Raw genomic sequence first — 16,409 nt, forward strand, 5'->3', positions numbered from 1 at the left:
ATACCAAGTCCTTCAAACAGTCTTTCTTCAGTGTATAGACCCTCTCAGTATCTGCTGTATGTTGGAAATGAGTCCCCACTTATGCAGACGATGGTGTACTAAATGTACACATTCTCAGAGCAGCACAAATTGTCAGAAATCTGCTATTGTTATTGTTGTTGGCTGACAGACACATGTGCCCAGATACTATTGAATGGGAAGTGCAACTGTATAGTACAGTGAGTCTCAGCACTTTCCCAGATTCTATGCAGAATGTAGTTTTGACAATGTTACGCTCGGGATGTCTTTTTCCGTGACTCCCAAGTCTGTTGTCATGAAAGCGAACAGCCAAAGCACAATGACAGTTTACTGTTTTCACTTGTAAGAAAGCTTCCATTTCCTCACAGCAACACGATTGATGACCAACTGTAGGCCATATGAGCATTAGCCTCCATACCTCAATACCTGTGGTGCTTTCATAGCCCCTAATAAAAGGGAGCCTTCTTATCTGTCTGTATGTTGGTTATTATTGTGTTTTTGTTATTTATTGAATTACACATTCTCAGTAAAGTGTCTCTACTTTTATGTGAAGCTCCAACTGTATTCAATTGATTATTGCATTTTTTTTGTGTAAGAAAAAGGAATTTGTAATTGTTTTATCATAGACACATTCTCAGTTGCCCGGAATAGCAATTCCACTTACCAATTGTAGTTACCATTTTTAACGTTTGTGTGTGGTTTCATTACAAAAATAGCGTGCCAGCTCATGGCCTGGCATGCTAACTACATCATTTTCACAACATTGCCATGTAAATGTGAAATTTTTCAGAAAAGAAAACAAAAAAAGTATGAGTTTTTACTAGTGCTGTCAAAAATAATGTGTTAATTTAATTAATTGATTTGAAACGTTTAATTCATTAGAATTTTTATCGTAATAAACGCAGTTTTGTTTACTTCCATTTTGGGGGGGGTTTACTTCCTTACCGGAGCAGCAGCATGTGTAGCGACTCTGGATGCAGCACCGTGACTACAGAGCAGCACAATACCGAGTGGATTAATATACAGGCAGAAAGTTTCACTTTAAAAAATGACGGCTGATTGAGAAAGTGAGTCTTTAGCTTTACTTTGAAAAGCTGAATTTAATGACCACAGAAGTTATACTGCAGCAAAACAGCAGGTTGCCATGTTGGCTGACCAGCAGCCACAAAACTGCTCAAGCTGGAGAAAATACTTGTTGATAAAATATTAATTTCTCCTACTTCTCTCTTTCCCTGGCTCTCCTCTATACTGTGTGTGTGTGTGTGTGTGTGTGTGTGTGTGTGTGTGTGTGTGTGTGTGTGTGTGTGTGTGTGTGTGTGTGTGTGTGTGTGTGTGTGTGTGTGTGTGTGTGTGTGTGTGTGTGTGTGTGTGTATATATTACAGTATATTATTGCCACTTTGTTAATGTAATAAATTCACAACTTTGTTTCTAGAAATATTCAAATGCACTCTAACAAAACCCAGACTTATGTTCGATGTTTATTAATTCATTTATGTTTTCATTATTTTGCTAATCTTGGACAGAAACAGTCTCACACGAAACTAAAAGGACGTTATAAAAATAATCTTTGAATTTAAATATAGTCTCTGTGTGTTAGGGGTAGTCGACATTAATTCCATGGTTTTCCCTGAATAAATATCCATTACAAGCTTCAGTCTTCAGTAGAAAAACAACGCAATTAATCGCAATTAATTACAGGAAATTGTGCAATTAATTAGTTGGTTTTTTTTAATCGATTGACAGCACTAAGTTTTGCTGGAAACATTAGGGTTAGTACCTCAGTCACTTGCCCAGGCTCCATGACAGCTTCTTCACCTTGCCTCTGTTTGTGAATCTCATGCTTCTCCTTCTCTGTGTCTCTGTGTCTCTCTGTCTCCCTGTATTTCTGTCTCTATGTCTCTCTTTCCTGACTCGCAGCTTCACCTCCGAGCTTCTCCAAAAGTCCGCTGAGGCCGCTGCTAAAAGCTCGCTCAGGCAGCGAAGTCACTCTCGAATGCAAGCCTCAGGCCTCGCCCTCAGCAATTAGCCTGTGGAAGAAAGGGAATGAGATCCTGCAGAGAACTGAAAGGTAGGATAAAAGTCCGAGTGCGTACTTTCATACACGTTCAGTGCCGTGCCAATGGTGTATTTGGCATTTGTGCGGATGCATAAAGGGAAAGGCTAATGAGGACAGTCGGAGCCCTGTATCCGCGAGGAAAACTCCATGTGGCTAATAATCTGTGAGCGCCGTCGTTCGCAAATATCTTGTTGTGCGAGATGAGGATGTGAGTCTTATCAACACAGCATTTGTAATGTTTAACCCGTCATCAGAGAAGCAGTTGCAGTTTCACAATTTCTTCCAAATGCTGATGAATTCACTGGAGATGAAATATACAGAGTGTGACACATTGAAAATGGATCTGTAGAATTTGTGTAAATAATAGCACTTGTTCTTCAGACTTTGTATACATTCACATATAAGCTGATGTGCGTTTGATCCATTGCCTTTGAAAATGACCTCATAGTCCCGATCGGTGCGTTTGATTGATACATTTAATTGGACAACATAAAGAACTGTGGCACCATATTTGATCACGGACACATTTAGCTGCCTCTCGTAAATCTTGATCACATTGTACGACTGGATGAGAGTTTATATTCTACTACAGTAAGATAGTTAAAATATTTAACATCTAGACACATTGTTAACCTGTAAACCATTAAATATGTGGGATTGTAATCAGGTTCAGACTTTTCCAACTGACATTATAGTCAATAAATGGCACATAATGAGGTTACTTTTGTGACAATAAAAGGATCACATGGTATTTGGGTATTTTGCACCCTTTTTTATAATAATCATTAAACGGTTCTTAATAGACCTGTTTTCCCAACCCTCTTTACATCGATTCAATTCAATTCAATTCAATTCAATTCAATTCAATTCAATTCAATTCAATTCAATTCAATGTTATTTCTGTAGCACCAATTACAACTCAGTCAATTCAAGGCACTTTTACAGAGAAATTTGCAGAACCAGACTCAGAGGTGGAGACTTTCTGCTGTTCCGGTTGGGGTTAGTGGATAGAAGGAGAGAAAAGTAGAGGACAGACAGACAGATTGTGGAGGGAGGTTCAAACTCTGGTTCCGGAAGGGGGTAGGGATTCTCTATCCCATCTCTTGCATACCTGAAGAGGTTAACTGTTTTACCTGAAAAAAAAACCAATACATTGCTTTTGCACATGTGATCACCTGCAGATGTTACTGTACTGGAAAGATGAGTAGCCTTTGTCTTCTATTTGTTGGTTGAAAGATCAGTTGTTCTTCCTCTACCTAGAGACAGCGTGAATGTGTGAATGGTTACATTGAAAAATTCTGAAAAATGTGAAATCATTTATAGACCTACAGTATGTCTACTGGAGTTCTTCTCTGACTGAATTCAGACAGCAAAAAACGACATATTTTCATACCCTGAAACAAAAGATTGAAGAAACAGGTTTTTGCATCCAGGGCCCAGTTGTTCAAAACTCGGTTATTTTAGCCACTGGTTAATCCCTAACCACCGGTTAAATCCTTAACCTGCCGTTAGCTAACCAACCGTTAAACATGCCTTGTTTAAAATATGGTTAGTCATCCCGTTAGCTAACGTCGCCGTCAAAGTTAACTGTGAGGTTAACAATAGTGGTTAGCGTCCCTGACGCCACTCCGCCCAAGGCTCCGCCCACTTTCAAGTCTCCGTGCTTCCGCGTTTTGTCTGAAGCGTTGTGGTGGACGTCTATAAAACTACAATAAAACATGACAAACTACGCTGCTACCAGGATGTTAAAGTGGAACATGAAAACTGAGCTGGATGAGGCATCGTGTTGCCAATTTTTACCCTAGAGAACGATGTAGAAAGTGGACTATACGTAGCCCCGGAGTGGCCATAGAGAAAAATAATAATAAGGCGTGGGAACGAGATAATGAGTCGTTACCTCAAATTAATAAAGCGAGGGAACGAGATCATTTAATCTCTGGCCGCGAGATTCACGAAGGGAGAGGTCTGTATGCGGGCTGCGTTGCTCCGCTTTGAGACGCCCCACAGCACTTCTTTATAATGAAGCCATTCTTTTGGTTCATCAGTAACTACAAACAAACTACAACACTATGGTTAATTTTTTTGCCATAAAATGAGCCTTTTAAAGGCTTCATGTGAAAGAGAACTTTCATTGTCAATCAGCATGTGTTTACACAGGTTGCTATTGGAAACGACTGTAGAGTTGCGTCCTATCATTCTACACCTCCATTCCTCCATGTTGAAGCATTTGATTCAGACACGTCCAGAAATAAGGTGAAAGGAGCAGAAATTCACTATGTAATTCCCAAATGTTGAAAAATAAGCCCCAGCCTCATTTATTTATGGTAAGGAGGGAATATGTGATCCGGAGCTGCTGAGAATTAGATCCTCTCTTTTTGAATCAAGGTGAGTTTAACATGTCTGTAATTTCACTATTTCATATGCTTTAGTTAGAAAACACTAATATCTAATGTGGTCGGTATTATTTGATCTCAAAGCTCCATAACAGCAAATATGACGGGATGGAAGTGGCATTGGTCAAAAAATATGATGGGAGGGAACGAAATAGTAACTTGGTGTCTTGAGTTATTAATTTGAGGTTACTAATTATTATCTAATTTCCATGCATTATATATAAATATGTAGATATACATTTTTTTTGATGGCCACTCCAGGGCTCCATAGAGGCGGAACTCTTCATTAGAGAATTGACTTATATCAAAGTTAAATTCACGGTACTTTGTTGAACTGGCGTCCTGAACATGTCCAGTGACCGGCATGGTGAGAGTGAACCATTGCTTTAAAGTTAGCGGCGGATCAGAGGTGCGTTAACGTCAAGATAACACCCGGTTTTGAGCAACAAGGTAACAGTGCTGTTAAAGTTAATGGTCGGTTAAATGGATTTAACGGCTGCTTAAACGATAACTGAGTCTTGACCAACCGGGCCCTGTACTTTAAATTTGACTTGTTTTTAAGCTGGATGGTTTTTCTGCCTCAACCAGGACTCAAACCAGGTTTCACCACATTGAAGACTCCGATGCAAGTATATAAAGTTTGCCGCTTACCTCAGTGGCAATGCTCAAACAGTACATGCTAAATGTGGTTATTTCCTAAGAAAAAATAGAGTCAAACAAAATGTTGCTTTGCTCTTTTCAGGCAAATAAGATTTTAACAACGTACCTCTAACAAGGTTCAACGGTGTTCTACCATCTTTGTCAGAAGCGTCATCTGGTAGTGGTGGACAACGTTACTGTGGCGTGACCGATCACTTTTGACAGGTCGGTCACACCCCGTGCTGTACGTCCACTCCGTCATGACGCTGCTCCAGGTGTGGGACAACGTCACCCACCACCAGATGATGTTTCTGATGAAGACAGAAGAACACAATTGAAACATGTCTAAGGTATCTCGTAAAACCCTACTTGCCTGAACAAACTAAAGGCTTCATGAACTTTATTGAACTAATATAGTTCTACTTTCATCATTGTTGTGTATGCACCTTGAAATGTATTTGCAACGAGGTTAGTTCAAGAACAGCTCCATTATTTTGTCTCACGCACTTTCTGCTGTGGCAATAAGTTGCCATTGAATGTCTAATTCAGGGGTGTCATAACATAACATAAAGCCTGTGGGCCAAAACGTGGCCAATGAGAGGCTCCAATCTGACCTGCCAATGCAAACGGTAAAATGTTTTCAAAGAAAACCTAGATTTTTTTTTCTCAAATTTCTGAAGAGTCGTGGACACAACCCAACACCGAGACCCGAGCTGAGACATCGGTGACGCTGCCAGGAAAGCAACTTTGTTGCTATCAAACTGGCCTCAAAGCCATGCTGTTAGAGTGAGTTTATAAAAACACCCATAATGCAGCAGCTATAGAAGTATTATTTTGTTGTTTTTTTTACATTTCACTGCATTTTCCACCAGAAAATTTCATTAAAATTCGCTTTACGTTGAGATTGGAGTGACTTTCGGTAATAATTGTTTGGTTTTGTGAAAATATAGACATTTTCATCCCGCGTACTCGGTGCCACAACAAAAAAAACTTAAATGTAATTATGGTACTGTGTTACCAGTTTGGCCCGCTCCAGATGAAACTGGGGTGGATGTGGCCCCTGAACTACAATGTGTTTTACACCCGTGTTCCAACATCCATGTGTGTATCTTTGAAATATTTCCCTCTGCTTGTTGTATGCAGAAAATATTCCAGCTCATGGTGTTAGTCTTTAATCTAGCCACTCTGAATTTGAAATGGAAAAGCCCTGCTGTATTAAAACCCCCCAAAAGCATCTCTCATTGAGTGCTCTATGAAGAGTTAAGCACATAAAAGATTATCAGATGGATTCACCGCTGAGGATCCATCAGCTTTTCCATGACAGAAAGAGTTTAGCTGTAAAACTGAAGCTGTAATTGCTTACCCACTTCCTCGTGACATACAAAGCCATACATGACTTTGATTGACGCAATTTCCTCGAGTCTCACTGGACTGGAAACTCCACAAGCTGACGTGACGAAGACAACAAGCAAACATCAAGCGGCCACTTTTCCGCTTTATAAAGTGGCTGCTTAAATTAGTTTGTTGTCTCTCTCTCGCTCTCTCTCTGATTTCTCATCGAACACGTCGCAAGATTTCACAGAAAACGAAAGGACCAATTAAAGGTGGGAATTCGCAAAAGCAAATCAGAGCGGAGCAGCGACGGGAAAAGATCGGACAGCCACTGAAAGCTCCCACTTCAAGGCGAGACACATGCACACAAGCGGCTGAGGAGAAAACAGCTCACACACGGCGCTGTGGAGAAACGCTGTTTGAATCACTCCCATGCCGCTTATTGTGCAGAAGGTCTGAAAAAGAACAATACAAGCAAAGCATCTCGTCAGAAACGGCGCTGAATCGCTTCAGCTGGCTCCAGATGGGGAAAGCTGCATCTATAGCAGTAGAAAATTGGTCCAATTCCCAAGCCCACTGACATTTATCGCAGTTTATGTGAAGCCCACGGACGCTTTCAAGGTGGATGTATGCAGACACTCGGAGGAGAAATGTTTCCTCGTGTATGCAGTCATGCTGGAAATTGGAGCGGTGTTTAGAAAGATGGATTTAGTACACATTTAAACTCTGAACAGCACATCGGTTAAAGTTGGATCAGTCCTCCAAATGATTGACATTTAAATTTAAATGTTTTTATATTCGAACCTCTTGTCTTTGCAACTTGCAATGCAAGTGACAACATCATATGTAAATCATGGTAAATCATGGTACTGAGAGCTCTTTTCCACTGACCCGGCAGCTTCTAAAATGCTTTACAAACATTATTATAGTCTCATTCAACGTAGTGTATGTCTAAATGGGAGTATCAGCACTTTTAACCAGGAATCATCATGACAACGTGGCTATGCTATGACTATCGCAAAAGCAAAAACAGTCAAGTGCGTTCAATAAATTAGTTGCAATGCCATATTTATCCACTTTTTCAGGATTTCTAACACCTAATATACAATCTCATACAACAATATCAACCCAGTATTGAAATGATGCTGGAAGCATGACGAAGTGACTTTTTAGTTAAACAAAAACTCCTATTTCATTAGACAAGTAATAAAGGATAAAGATAAAGATAAAGGTATGCTCTATAGGTGTAGATGACCACTCACCACTTCACTTTACAGTAACCATAGTCAAAACATTATAAATTATTTTCAATAGATATTACAAAATACTGTAAATGTTTTGGATAGATTTCTCTTCAATTAAAAAAAAAAGCATTTGGAGCAGTGGTGGTTTAGAGACTGGAGGAACAGACTTGGGATCAGGAGTTCACAGGTTTGAATCCCACTGTAGTCACCACTGTGGGTGCCAGAGCAAGACCCTTGGCCCCCATCAACTCCCTAGAGTGCCCTGATGTGGCTCCCTACTGGATCCTAGAAATTAAAGAACTTCCCCCTGGAATTAATAAAGTATGTTTTATTATGTTGTCATATTTTATAGAAGACAGTATAATTAGTATAACATCCCCTCAAACATATTAAGTTGATTCCACTTAAATCAGGTTGTTTTTACTGCTTTAGCAATCCCAGTCACAAGGGCTCAAAGACACTTGATATACGGACTAAGTAGAGGTGGGATTGAACCCTCAACCTTGGAAGAAAACCCACGCTATCAAGTGAACCACAGCCACACCAGGGATGGATGGATGGATGGATGGATGGATGGATGGATGGATGGATGGGTGGATGGATGGATGGATGGATGGATGGATGGATGGATGGATGGATAGATAGATAATGTTTCCATTCATCCATTAAGGCTCCTTTAAAAAAAATTGTATCGGTGCATCTGTTTTAATTTGACCAAAATTTGGAGGAAAAATTAAGAAAAACTCCTTTTCAGATATGCTGGGTCATTTCTTATTTTGTTTGTTTTGTTTTGTTTTGTTTTTATTTTATTTTGTTGTTGTTTTGAATAATTTCATTTGTTTACTGCATAGTCTGAAATGAACCATAGAAGCGTTTGTGTTGGGAAAGAAATGGGAGCTAAAAAGAAAAGATGGGGCTCAGTTACAGCAAGGGGCAAGAGAAAGAACACTGTTATTTGGAAAAACAAACACATTAACATCAACTTAAGCAAATTCATTGCAAATCACATTCGTCTAGCAAGACATTATTTCATAATGCATAACTCTTGTTTATTCATAATTTATAATCACTTCATGATGAAACCATAAAAGACCACATCAATCTTTTAACCGTTTGTGTAGGTTAGGTTTTTACTTTCCATGAACACATTAGCAGCACTATGTCGGTTGCACTTCTCCTCTTTCATGAAATATCTGCCCTGTCAGTGACCTCCCAGTGCGAACGAGCTCCCATCCTGACCCGAGCAACATAAGGCCTTTAAAGCGCATTTATTTATTCAGTGAGGTATTCAGGGATGCTCTTTGTAAAAAAGTATTTCTTCATTTATTAAGTCTCCCAGAGTTTAGCTACCGCTGAGTCAGGGCGAGGGGTCACCCCGCCTGCTGAGGAACTTTAAGAATTTCATTTCTCCTGGATTCAGCGGAGAGCTTTAGAGCAGCTCGAGGGGTCAATGTGCTTCCTCGTGCGGGCTTTTCTGCTTTGACATCAATATAATTTTGTTAAATTCGCTAGAGAGTCGCCTCACTGCATGAAATAAAACCCTACATTATGTGAATATAGTGTGAGTATATAGAAATACTTATGCACAGATCAACTCCACACACTGAATATACTCTTTTCACTGTAATCAGTGCATTTAAACTTATTTTTTTCCCTCTCTCAGGATAACGCTGCTTCCAAATGGAACGTTAAAGATTGCTAATGTGACCAGACGAGACGCAGCAAGCTACACTTGCGTGGCTAAGAATCAGTTTGGGACGGCAAGCACAACCGGCAGGTTGATCATCACTGGTGAGTCCTGCTCTTCTCCACTCATATCTCATTTTACATGGTTGGCACATCCCTCTGTTTTTGTTGCAATTATGCATTTTGCACTACTTTTTTTGGAATTGTGGAGTCATTCATCCAACACACTTACTACTATATATTCAATACTGTACGTTATCTGTATATCTTATATAAGATTAAAAATATATATATCATAATGTGGATGGGAGGTCTTTTGCAAAACTATGCACACAGGTCTATTGTCTCATATAGTAGCCATGGCAACCTGCAATTCAATTTCAATTAAATTTTATTCACAGTATGAAGCACCAATTGCAGCATAGCCCTCACGTGGCATTTTTACAGACTGCTTTTTTACCAGGAACCAGGCTCGTAGGTGGAAACTTTCTGCAGAACCAGATTCAGAGGTGGCAGGAAATAGTAAGAGAAGAAAGCGTAGGACCGTCAGCAACACTTGACTTGATGGGCGCAGGAGGCCCAGATCACAAACTTCCACCAGGAAAGTACAGAGAGCGGAGAGCAAAGAAGAAAGTCCAGAGAATTAGTGAAATGCAATGGTCATGTGTGAATGTATGGAGAGAAAAAAGAAGAGCTCAGTGGATTCAAGACAACCTTGAGCAATCGAAACCTATAGCAGCTAGGAAATGGTCTGAACTGAAAAGCCCTAACTCTGTCAGCTTGATCAAATTGGGATTAGAGTGAATTTTATAGAATAGAAATGTTAGGTGACAAGATGTGTTTTGAAGAATGAAAGCCGAGAGGCACCTTTGTATAATTAGGAGGGACACAAGTAATCTTTTTATTTCTGAAAAGTTGATATGGTTCATCCACTAAAGCAGCAGAGTCAAACATACGGCCCATGGGCCAAAACTGGCCTACAAGAGGCTCCAATCCAGGCCGCTAAACCACCAGGCAAATTGTAAACATTTCAAAGAAAACAGATTGAAAAAAGAGTAGCGCACACAACACAACACAACACTGAGCGGAGATATCGGAGCTATAAGACCATACGGTCAGGGTGAGTTTTTATAAAAACATGCGTAATGCAACAGCTGTAGAAGTTGTTTTTTTTTCTTTTCACAGTATTTTGCACCACGTTTCATTATAATTGGCTTTATGTTGTAGTCATTTTCACTCGGAATTGTTTGGTATTGTGAAAATACAGACATTTTCATCATATACACTCTGCACCCAAACAAACAAAAAATTAAACATTTTAAATGTAAAGGTTTTTATGGCACTATTACATCGGTCCCAGCTGTATGTGGTCCCAGAACTAAGCGTGTTTGACACATTGCTTGGTAGTTTGGCCAGATTGGAGCCTCTTGGGGGACCAGTTTTGACCCACAGGCCTTATATTTGATACCTCTCCCAGCATTTTGTGAAAAATGGAAATCATCTCTGGATCTCATTTGTGAATTAACTTCAGCGTGTGCGTACGTATGTGTGTGTGTGCTAAATATCACATTGCCACTTTTTGTGCACACCTTCAGTAGACCAGCCTGTGAGTAAACTTGAGTGCTTCATGTAAACATGTAATTGATTGATTCAAGGGAATTTCCCATTTCTATTCTTTACCGTATCATGAATAGCCAAGCTCATTTTAAAATGTTGGTGGCTGCTGTACAATCTGGACAGTAGCAAGTCAGTATTATATAGTAGCAAGAAGCAAACAGTATCCTTGATTTTTGCTAAAGGTCATTATTTATGAGCGTGGTGACATAACACGTCCATGCAGTCTCCGGGTTTAATCTGTTGTGTGTGTAGCCACCTAACTTATTTTTCTCATTAGCTTCCATTCTTCTCATACACTGACAGCTGAACCATTTAATGTCAAGGAATTTAATTACTGTGACCTTTCCTCGACATACTCCGAGGCCTCCAATCCACCGGTGGGAATGTGTTCCCATCTCTGTACAATCCTGTTTCAAACATTTCCTTCCAAATTGATCTGGGAACGTAAAGTGCGAGTCGGAGACGACATTAAAATGTTGCTCATGGACAAGCATGGGATTTAAGTGCTTATTAAAAACACGGACTGCACACATGCGGGTACTTTAAGGACACTGGCCTGATTGCGCCACGAGATGGGGTCACGGTGGGTGTCAGGTTGCGGGCGGTGGGGATATTAACATGCACTGTTATCTGTTTGTCTGGCCAGAGCCCACCAGAATCACCATGAGGCCCACTAACATGGAGATTATTGTTGGCGAGAGCATCGTGCTGCCTTGCCAGATCGCCTGCGATCCCGCTCTGGATGTCTCTTTCTCGTGGGCATTCAACGGCCAGCTCATCGACTTCCAGCGAGACAGTGATCACTTCGAAAGAGTGGGTGGGGTGAGTCACTCCAAGCATTAAACTCAGAGACTTTCCAGCTATTCCGAGATTAATTGGGACATACTGTGTGATGTGCAAGGGTATGCTCCACTGCCTGCCTGAGGGCTTCTCAGGCACCAATAATACCCGAGCAGAGCGATTCATGCCAAGGCTTGTCCGTCGGAAAGTTTCCCCGTGGTGAGTGGTGAACGGACAGTCAGAGAGATGGAGACATCTGTTTGGAGTCACTTACATTGAGTCATTGGCACGCTCCAAAATCCCTCCATGAACGGTGATATCAGGCCAATAATCAGGATCTTCACCTTCTGAATGGCTGCTGTGAGCTGCCATGTGTTACACCTCTAAAAATATAGTGGTGAAATGCCACTGCAGCGGCACAGAGGATCCTCATTAATGAAGTCTTTATACTTTTCATCCCTTCAACTTCTAATTCCCGTACCTCAAGGGAGAGCATTTCCTTATCATCTCCCTGTGCCATAATTGAATTTGCATACCTATTTATGAATCTCAAGCCCCGAAATAATTAAGTAATGAGCTGGCTGGCATTCACCAAGGGCAGGCCTGCTACTAGTAAATGTTCATTTGAAATCCTTATGCCTTGAAATAATGATAAGTGATGACTTTTTGTTAAGTATTTGTTACCTTTCAAGAAGGGCAAAGGTAATTGTTCAGGCACTTGTCACTTTAGAAATCATCAAACACTTGCTTTTTCTTTTTCTTTTTCTCTTCCACTCATCATCCAAGGTTAGTAATCTGATTTCTGCCAGTTCACATGTGAAAGGCTGACGTCACAACCGAATACCCTCACAGCATTGTGGTCATGCCAAACTCGTATCTCCCTGAATACGAGGAGCAATTACTAATGACATTGAACTGTGCACGGGAATTTAATGAGATCTAGTTTTCACAGAATCTGTTTCCCCTGTCCAGAGAGATTACCAACCCCCTGCTCAACAGCTTCTGATGAATTAATTAACATAATCAAAGCAAATCTGCCTCATCACTTCCTGCTTGCCAAGGCTGGGGGGGCCTCGCGTCCCACCGGGAGCTCTAAGGTTGGCCAGGTGGCGTCTGACATCGGAGAGCAAAATCAGAGGTTTTTTAAACTGTCAGGCGAAGAAAGGGAGATGGGAAAAAAAAGAAAAAGAGGCAGTTGCTTCATCCCGCATAGAGGTGCCATCCTGCTCAGCTCCGCTTTGTCAGGTGCCGAGGAGAAGGCGGGGATCCGCGGGCGTTCGTGCCCACAGATATGGCAGAGCAGAACTGTGATCAGCAGCCGCTGGGAGTGATGAAATCTACTGTGACTGCAGCGGGTTTTGCCTGCCTCTGCCCCCTCAGGTGACTGCTTTCCAAAGCAGCACACTTCCTTTCACAGGTTGACATGTTCAGTGACAGGCCACTTCAAGAGAAACCTCCCATCAGCAGTCAAAATATAAAAAAAAAAGGAACACACAGCAACATTGTCTAGATTGTAAATGACTTTATACCCCAGTGTACACATTTCTTCAACAGATGAGACTCTTGACATTACCATTAAAACACCATCCGCAATCTGTACAGCAAACAGGTTACTCTATTTTTTCTCCTTTTCTTACACTGTGCAATAACAGGTTCACTGAATTACACACCATTCAAGATAGAGCTAATAATATGTTGGTGACAGACCCAGTCGGGTTGACAGAGTTGTGCGTTTAAAAAAAACCATTCCATGCACATTTCCGGGCTCGTCTTTGTGCTTGGATAATTGTAAAGCACTGTGCCGCATTTCCATGCAACCTATCATTGGTAGCGAAACTTAAAATTAGCAGTGTAATTTGAGGCCTCCACTTTGGATTGATGACTGAAGATTTTGCCACCTTTGACCCACGGATTGTCCATTTCTGTTCGTGACAGCTTTTTTTTTTTCACCCGACAACAAGTATTGTCTTTGCTGTCAAAGGCTCGTGTAGCTTGTTTCCCTGTTGAGCGCCATTGTTCAAAAATATAGACTGCATGTAGATACGTAAAAAATGTATAATCCATCGAATTTGTGGGCGTTTTTAGTCAGAGGGTGGACCACAGTAGATTGAAATGTGATTGAACACAACCACGGTCTCTTGTCAAAAATGTATTCAATGAAAAATATCAACACATATTTGTCGGACACTAAAATCTATTGCTCACTCTTGCAGAAATTGCTCCTTGTGGAAGATTTGAAAGTACGGGACTATCAGGGTTTTACACATTTGCTGTACCGGCCATTTCAAATGATACCATATTCCTTTGGTATTCAAATTTGACCATTCTGTAACCCTATATTGCTTCTTTTTTTTAACATTTCCTGGTGGATTTAACATTATGTTTTGGATCACTGTCCTGTTGAAAGATCCACTTTAGGTTCAACTTTATCTTTCTGACTGAAAGCGTCACCACTGGTAACCATAAACCACAACTTTTCCAAGCTTCATTCTTTGCTGTATGTGGTCTGTAGTCGCCCTTGTTATCTTTAATTGTTTGTTAAGAATACTTTAATTGTTTGTTAAGAATACTTTATCCCAAAATGACAGCACATTGTATGTTGACTGTCCAACTGTAGATTCACATTAGATTGCTTTGCTTTTTTTGAAGATGGATTCTTCATCAGACTCATAGGCTTCCACATTTCCTGTAAGGACCTTAGAAAGTTTTTTAGATGTTGTCGTAATGACGCCTTACAAAGTAAATAAATGGCAGTTTCAAATCATCAGACAAAAAAGTTGGATTGCTCAACCATAAAAGTTGAGCAATACAAAGCACTACAAAGTCCGCAGGACGATATGGACAGGGAGTCATGACACTCTCAAGGCCGCCATTGTTGTCATTGTCCATCTACTCGTACATTTGCAGAAGAACTCTTTACTGTGGCCGTGGTGCGCATGGGCAGTAGCGGCATTTAAGAAAAGTTGTGTTTTCCCCCGTTTCAATGGAGACAGAGTTTTTTGGAAAGGTTCCACCTTGGAAGTCTTTTTCAAAAAGTTTCAAAAAGTGCATAGATGAGAAGCAGTAATAAACATTGGTGTGTAATCCATGTTTTTCTATCTATTCATTCATTTATTTAACATCCCTTGCCTATATTGACTCCTGCAGCAGAGCACAAGGTGAAATATACAATAAGATATCTTCACTTTACCAATTAATCTAACATGTCTCGATTTTGTAAGAAACTCACACTATAAGGACACAAAACCAAGCACACAACTGAGAGAACATGCAAACGCCACACAAAAGGTGTTTGCCGGCCAAAAAGGCTGAACCAAGAAACTTGTTGTTGTAAGGCCATAATGCGACCATCAATGGTGACCCCTGACAGTCCAGTGGCTGCCCGACACACCAAGGTTAAATGCAACAAAATTAGCCTGGTTTTTGTGACAAAACGAAAGATTTTATTCAAGTGTGATGTTTTTGTTGGATTGTGTTGGATCTCTTGTTGTGTTTATTTGAATATGGAAATTGAAATGCTCAATTTTCTACACAATGTTTTTATAGTGGTACATAAGATTTCCCAGGATGACATGTTTTATCATTGCAAAGGATATAAACAGTACGACTTTGTCACATGTGCTACTGCTGTACAGCCAATGCCTATAATAACCTATTATTCTAATTCTAGACTGTCTGGCTGTTTTGTGACCTTAGATGGGCTTTTTAAGGCACTGTATGCAAGGCAAGCATAACATCTTTAACGGAAATGATGGGGTAGACCAAAGAATTATGCGATTTGATTCATATTCTTGTAATAAATTGATTTGTTAAAAGGTATTTCCTTTATGCAGCTATAACTGATTAATGCCTTTACACAAATAATGAGGGATCATATTTCCTGTGTTGTTTTGGTCCCTGATGGCTTCCACATGCCGTTTGTGTAAAATAATATTTGCTCTATACGCGGAGAGTTATGCTCATATCTAGCTTGAGCTTATGTAATGAGAGAATAATTAGGTATTGCCTTGCCAATTAGCTCGACTGTGTTTGTTTTGTGTGTCCTGCGTGTTGCCGGTTGTTATGCGTGAGGGGGACAGGGGAGGAGGGTGGATGGTCGGGTAGCGCCTGAAGGACAGCCAATAGCGTTATTTGTACAGAGTACATCTGCCATGCTCGTTGTTGGCGTGTAAATAGATGCAAAAAAAAGGGGGGGGAGGGGACATTGGCCTGGAGATGCTATTATAAATGCTAAAGCACACCAGACCCAGAAAAGCAGCTGAGTGATGAAACAACAGCACATCTCTTATTCAGCCTTATTTATTTCCATCTCCTCTAGAGTATATCGGGCGATTTGATGATTCGTAACATCCAGCTGAACCATGGTGGGAAGTACGTCTGTGTTATTGACACCGATGTGGAGAGCCTGTCCACCTCTGCCATTTTGGTAGTCAAAGGTAAGAGAACCAATTGATTTCAACAGCTTGTTTGTGTATGCCCGGCGCATGAATAGCCTGCTGCAAAATAATGTTGCATCAAAGCACTGGTGGTGAAAGGAGTTTGACGGTAAGGTGCGAACAATCCCAGAGGCTTCCTGCAAAGATACATTACAGAGAAAGGGGGGGGGGGGGGGTGGATACCGGCTGCATCAGGCAGAGTCAGCT

The 16,409-nt window shown here is 40.7% G+C and overlaps 1 protein-coding gene across 1 annotated transcript in view; it reads left to right on the forward strand.

Moving 5' to 3' along the window:
* The window catches only part of cntn3b (contactin 3b), a gene marked incomplete at both ends in the record, with an annotated part of 79,852 nt that overhangs the window by 45,048 nt on the left and 18,395 nt on the right, over nt 1-16,409 (forward strand). The window contains 4 exons of the mRNA XM_080462520.1: nt 1,937-2,087; nt 9,347-9,474; nt 11,633-11,808; nt 16,085-16,202. Of these exons, the coding sequence (XP_080318646.1) occupies nt 1,937-2,087; nt 9,347-9,474; nt 11,633-11,808; nt 16,085-16,202 (573 nt within the window). The remainder of the gene's footprint in view (nt 1-1,936; nt 2,088-9,346; nt 9,475-11,632; nt 11,809-16,084; nt 16,203-16,409) is intronic.

This window comes from Lipophrys pholis, assembly GCF_963383615.2.
Source record: "Lipophrys pholis genome assembly, chromosome: 4".
Taxonomy (NCBI): domain Eukaryota; kingdom Metazoa; phylum Chordata; class Actinopteri; order Blenniiformes; family Blenniidae; genus Lipophrys; species Lipophrys pholis.